The 6,789-nt window shown below is 34.1% G+C and overlaps 1 protein-coding gene across 1 annotated transcript; it reads right to left on the bottom strand.

Annotated features, from left to right (window-relative positions):
• Positions 1-1,799: 1,799 nt before the first annotated feature.
• LOC123905929 (pentatricopeptide repeat-containing protein At1g12300, mitochondrial-like) lies at positions 1,800-6,462 on the bottom strand. The gene is made up of 2 exons (XM_045955737.1): positions 6,394-6,462; positions 1,800-6,270 (listed from the first exon to the last, which is right to left on the bottom strand). Exon 2 carries the CDS (start codon positions 6,215-6,217, stop codon positions 4,565-4,567), a length of 1,653 nt encoding a protein of 550 aa, XP_045811693.1. The 5' UTR covers positions 6,218-6,270; positions 6,394-6,462; the 3' UTR covers positions 1,800-4,564.
• Positions 6,463-6,789: the final 327 nt, after the last annotated feature.

Below are 6,789 nucleotides of genomic sequence, written 5' to 3'. Positions count from 1 at the left end.
TGACGAACCCGCCCCTTATCTATAACAAATTTCTCAATATGTGTGAAACAAGATTATGACTATGTCAACGTTTTTGTGTGACATAGCCACATTAATGACTAAAACGAAAATAATTTGAAATTACATGGGCAAATTGAAAGAAATTTGTTTAGGGACTAATACCCAAATTCATTAACATTACAAGGACCAAAACACACATTTTACCCTTTACATTTATTTTCATTTGAGTTTTGTTTGTAAAAACTAGGGTTAAACATGTTTTTGGTCCATATAAATATCCTAAATTTTGTTTTCGATCCATATAATTAAAGTTGAATAAATAAATATTGGGTAATTACAAACGGGCAACAAGCTATGTCGCTAACATTATTTTAATGACAAAACCAATTTTCTTAAAAACAACATTCATAGCTCTAGGGGACACAGCATTGTTATTCATAACATTTTGAACTCTTCCAGAAGACTCACAACCTCTGGTGAGAGGAAGCCAAAAGTGGTATAAAAGCATATTCATTGTCAGAACATATTTTCTCATGTTTGGTCACTTTACATTAAGCAACTTTGAGGGGTGTCTGTCCCACAGTAAAAGTCTCAGCTCTTAATCCAACAAGTGGAGAAACTCCAGTCAAATCCACTGATGCATGCTTTCCGCCTACCCACCCATACACCATAACATCCGTCGATCTAAGAGGTTATCGCCCTTCTTGTGGGTTGGTCAAAAACACTTTGTCACTCAAATATTTTCTGTCATTATTTTTGGTCCATGTTTTTCGGTCAACTCATTTATATCACTTAATTTAATTCTTTTTTCGACGGTCGTGTTTAATAAATTATATGAATCTCTCATGCAAAAGTTTAAATTTTCTTAACAAGGGAGGAATTAAATATTACTTTTCAGTTTTTTTCGCATAAAAATTCATAAATAATTCATCATACGTTAAAAAATTCTAAATTTTTGTGGGAGGAGTTCTTATAATATTATAAACATGAATACATAAAATCATTGAAAAATGTGAAAATACACAAAAGTTTAATTAAAAGTATGAACCAAAAGTTGTGATAGAAAATATTTGAAGAACCAAAAGTTGCTGAAATTTTTTATAGGGACTAAAAACAAAATTCGAGATATTTATAGGGAACAAAAACTTATTTAACCCTAAAAACTATAACATAATGTAACCTTTTTTTTCACAGTAGCCAATGAGATCGAATTTAGTACCTCATGCATTGTACTTAAAGCCCTCACTAGTAAATCAAATCTAAGTGATTTATAATGTAATGTAACTTTTTTTCTTTGCACAAACGGTGGCCAGATTCTATTTTTAAGTAATCCAAGCTCTGTCATTTCTGCTAAATACATAATGGTCAATGTTAGTGACACTGCTTGAACCAAAAAATAAGGTTCCCCCTTAGGTAGGTACTAAATCCTGAATTTCAGAATCTGAAACATTCAGGAACAAACTTTCAAATGATTTGAACAAAGGTATAAAAGAATGATACTTGTGAAGACACTTTGATACTTGACATTTCAATAATACATTCAATTTTTTCATAGTTAAGTCAAATTCGTAAATTCAAACAGATCCAAAAATTTGCTGGCCAAAGCTGCGGAGCAATTTCTTTCTTACTAATATCAATTGATGCCTTACAGTTTGTGAAATACAGTTAAGAAATCTTCTCTACGGATAAAATTCCTCTATTAAATTGTGAGAAGGTTGATAAAATTCCTATAAAAAAATATTAAGCTAGTACAATGAGTCATGCACCCTATACCAGATTCAATATAGCACAAAAATAAGAAATTGTAACAGACCCATGACAGTGACACAAAAACTTGTACCAAACTCAACAACACCAATCTATACAAGTCTAACACAGGACAACGTATCACATACCAATGTTTCTTGAACTGTATCACGGATGACAAACACCAGCCAAAGATCACAAATACGACAAGAAAGGCAAGGCATAAACAAACTATAGCACAACCAACAACCATAAGTAGTAACATCAAATCATGCTAGCTTATATTCTCCTTCCATATGTCCTTTGAAAACAAGCTGGTCCATCTGTCAGAAGTTATCATCACCTCTGTTAATTATCATAATTGACCTATAATTAGATTGATATCCCAAGAACCCTGCAGGGTGAGTGGGAACATGACAAACCCCATTCAAAACTCATATTAGATTGATAGCCCGTATCCATGCCGTTTCCAATTTGGATGCAAGTTTAATATTATTTTTTTTTTCTCTACAAATTGCATCTAATTTCTAGACAGCCAGACTGTTCATATTACCAAAACCTGTCAAACGTTCCTACTTTCTGCTTTGCAGCAAGGCAGTCCAAAAAAACATACAAGAAAAAATTATGCAAAACTGATGAGAATTCTAACTGACATTCAATGAACAAATTAGTAGTATCCTCCTCTTCTAACTGACACATTGTGAAGACTCTTAAATGAAATTCATTTCTATTTTCAACTTTTTTATATAGTCTTTGACCCAATTTCTAAGCGACACGCCTTAGAACAGACACAATGTTGAACTCAATTCTCTCAACTGAATTTGCCAGCTCCCACACTTACCTTTTTAATTTCAAGGTACATCTACCCTATGCAAACTCAACTAACTAATACATTTCAGACACAATGCTTTCCAAAACCTTTCCTACCTATAAAGGTTTATAAAGAAAAGTAACGAGCTTAGATTAAGAGTGTGAAAAATCATTAAACATTACACTGTCAACACACATCCATTAAATCCTAACTATAATATAACGACAAGACTGTAAATCTTAAATGACATCAATGTAATACAAATGCAATACAGAGAACAATCTATCTCAGCATAACAGGCTGGAGCCAAATGCACTCTTGCAAAATCCAAAACTAAAAATTCATCAACCAATCTATCAATGTACCAACACTTGTGGAATTACTAAGTTTCAAAACCCACTATCCAAGTTGACTCCCACAATACCTTCACATCTTGCCTTCGAAAAGCCTCTACTTACCCTTGCTGCTACTGCCACTCGATGAAATTCAGCACCAACACTCAAAACTTTCCTCTATGATAAAACACCTTTATAATCTGTTTTTCCTGCATAGATAGTCTGCCACTACGACAGTAAGGACGAGAAAACTACCTACTCACACTGATAGCTCTGAAGCTTAACAACAGACCAACACGCTTTAACTTCACCACCACTGCTTATGATACTCGAGTTGGATACATTCTGACAACAACCATGAAGCTGGTTGACAGTACATTGCAAAGATAAAGGATTAGTGTGCCAAAAAGAATCAACCATTAATGTCATTATAATATCGAAATGATCATAACAGCAACACATGTATTGTGATTAATATCAAAGTTATCGTGAGGCCATTGAGTAGTCCACCTTTTCTTTTGTAAATATAACTACCAACAAAATAAATAAATCATATTAATTACATAATTGTCATGCGGTCGTAAGTCTCCTGTTGTGATTTCGAACATACACCAAGTCTATTAAAAGACAAATGTGCACCAATCAACATATCATCATGCCAACCGTATTTGCTACCCGGCTTATGTGTTTCCGTCTAAGAGAAGAAGCGGGTCTAACTACACAGCCAGCATTAGGATCATGCTGGTGGATTAAGTATTGATGTCCACCAGAAGGTGATGGTTCAGAGTGTGGTGGTAAGGAGATGGCCAAATTAATTGAGTAGATAGAAATGAGAGAAGCAAGTATAATTTGAATTGCAATTTATAAATTTAATGTTCTGAGGTTTAGATACAGAGAACTAGTGTTGTGTTATTAGTTGCATCACTAAAGTAACTAGCAACTAATGTAATTGAAAACAATTAGTTACTGAATATAACAGAATTTACGAGAAATAATCCGTGCAGCTGTAGAAACATCAACAATCATGTGAACACGACAGAATGCAACACAATAGAATCCAATGTGTTACATTGAAATAATTGTAAAACATATTTTACATACATTAAATAGTTGAAAGACGTAAAGCTAGCCGAAAGGTTAACCTAGTGTTTATTCTTTATATACCCCGAAGCTTCCAAAATTATTATTTATGTTCTGAAGTGGCAAAAAAGTAATGATATAAATCCCTCAAAACGTAAAAGAAAAGGAAGAGCTCATCCAAAAGAGAAAGATACAAATACATAAAGTGTCAAATCAATATATGAAAGCAAGTACTTACATGTTTAGCATTGATGACTCGTGAGATAACTAGTACATTTGACTGGGAGACGATGGAATATGATTTGCACAGCTTGGTCGTTTCAATGAAGAATAAACAAGCAAAATATGGGGAAAATTGAAAGAACAGCAGATGTTCAACAAGTATAAATTTACAACGGAAATTGGACTAATTGAAACAATAGTAGAACAGGAAAAACAACAAGTTGATTAAAAAAAGACTTTGCTGATGCTAACCAAGAATCCTTAAGCTGAGTGAGGACTGAGAAGTATCATATCCTCAAAATACTGAGCTCGTGTATATCCATTCCTGCATTAGAACCAATTGAAACTTTTACTCAAACTGGTTCTCCTCTTACATTAGACCACTGCCAATCATTTCATGTAAAAGTTTCAATGCCTTATCATTCTCATCATTTTCAAAGAGAGCACGGATAATTATTTCATAAGTTATAGCATTAGGAACACAGCCATTGTCTTCCATTTTTAACAGTAGGGACTCAGCATCATCAAACAAGCCCTCAGAACAAAGACCATGGATCATAATATTATATGTGCGGACTGTAACATTGTAGCCTTTAATCAAAAGATCATGAAAAATCACTTGTGCGTCCAGAAATCTACCTTGTTTGCAAAGTCCATCCATGAGTATATTGTATGTGTACATATCTGGTTGAATGCCTTTGTCTTTAATTTTCTTGACCAATGCAATTGCCTTATCAACATGATGGTTTTTACATAAAGCATGTAATAAAGAACTGTAAGTGATCACATTGGCAGGTTGACCCCTATCTTGCATCTCATCAAGAAGCTCCCAAGCATGAGAGATTCTCCCTGATTTGCACAAACCATCAATAAGAGAATTGTAGGTTACTGCATCAGGAATAAGCTTCTTGTTTTGCATTTCTTTTAAGAGGTTCATGGCTTCATCCATCATTTTAATCTTACACAACCCATTAATCATGACATTATAGCAACAAACATTAGGAATCACTCCTCTTTGAACCATAGTGTTGAATATAACTTTGGCCTTGTTGACTTCATTAACTAGGCAATACCCATCTAGTAATGAAGTATAAGTAACAACATTTGGTTTGATACCTTGTTTCACCATAACAGCTAACACATTTTTAGCTTCTTTGACATTTCCTTCCTTGCATAAAGCATCGAGCAATATACTAAAGATATAAACATCTCCATTGAGTTTTCTGAATACAAACATTTCATTTAAAAGTCCAATTGCTTCTTTTAATTGACCAACTATGCAAAATCCATATATCAGAGAAGTGTAAGTAATAACATCAGGAGAAATGCCCTTTACAATCATTTCAGAATATAAATCCTTAGCATCTATTAAAAGCTTATCTTTACACAAACTATCAATAATTGTGTTGTACATTACTGCATCAGGCTTGACCAATTTCCCTTCGATTCGTCTTAGAACTTGCAAGGCAGCCCTTGTTTCTCCATTTTTACACAGTCCATTGATCAAGGTCCCGTAGCTAACTTGGTTGAGGTGAAATCCATGTGCAACCACATGGTCGTGAAAATGCAGTGCTTCCTTCACCTTACCGTTAAAACACAAACCTTTGATAAGAGTCGTTAAAGTTATGACATTGGGCTGATAACCCAACTTGAGAATCTTAGCCAATAGAGAAAAGGCAAAAGTCATATGACCGACGTGGCAGTAACAATTGATCAATATACTGAAAGTAACAATATCAGGCATAATTCCATTGAATTGTAATTGGTTAGAAAGGGAAATAGCAGTGGGATAATGTTTCATCTTAACAAGATAAGTTAAAATCTTGGCAAATTGTACAATGGATGGGGTTGGATTCATACGAAGCATGCTATGGAATGAAGAAACAGCATTATCAACATTATTATTAACATCATTGTGAGTGAATCGAGATTTAGATGAGAAGGAATGAAGGAAAGCGGAAGTTGTGATATTATTATTAGAACGAAGTAAAGCTAACCTTGAGAGTGAGAGTGAGAACGACATTGTTATGTGTCTTATGTGTTAGAGAGAGATTCGCAACATCGCAATACAAAACCCTTCAAACAACAAAAACCAAGTACAATTTGAGCTAAGAAACAAAACCATGAATGCATTTTCCAATTTAACAACACAAACAAACATGATCTGCAATGCAAAGTTCAGTATAAATGGAAACTAACCTTTTAAGCCAAATTATTGAGAACGCGATTCTTCGACATCGCCGACGAGTGAATAGTTGGCGGAAGAGAATGCTATGAATATTTAGTATTTAAATTATAAAAAAAAAGTATTTAAAAAAATTGTCACCCCTAATTAGAGCTGTCAAATAGGCTGCCCCGGCCCAGTGGGCCAGACAATATGGGCTAGCCTGGCTCGGGCCGGATATTATTGCGCTACACATTTATGAGTCCGGCCAGCCCGTGTGGGCCACGTGGGCTAATGGGTCTGGCCCGACCCATTTTATTTTATTTTTTCTCATTTATTCGATCTTTTTTTATATGATTTTGATGTATTAGTTCCTCCTAATTATCAATTTTATTGAAATATAATTTTATGCAAGTGTAAATAATTTTTAC

Source organism: Trifolium pratense, linkage group LG2 (genome assembly GCF_020283565.1).
Source record: "Trifolium pratense cultivar HEN17-A07 linkage group LG2, ARS_RC_1.1, whole genome shotgun sequence".
Lineage (NCBI taxonomy): Eukaryota > Viridiplantae > Streptophyta > Magnoliopsida > Fabales > Fabaceae > Trifolium > Trifolium pratense.
This window is presented reverse-complemented; position numbering and strand designations above follow the sequence as displayed.

Excerpts from the sequence above, each read along its gene's own strand:
- LOC123905929 (XM_045955737.1), bottom strand. The coding sequence starts at position 6,217 with ATGTCGTTCTCACTCTCACTCTCAAGGTTAGCTTTACTTCGTTCTAAT.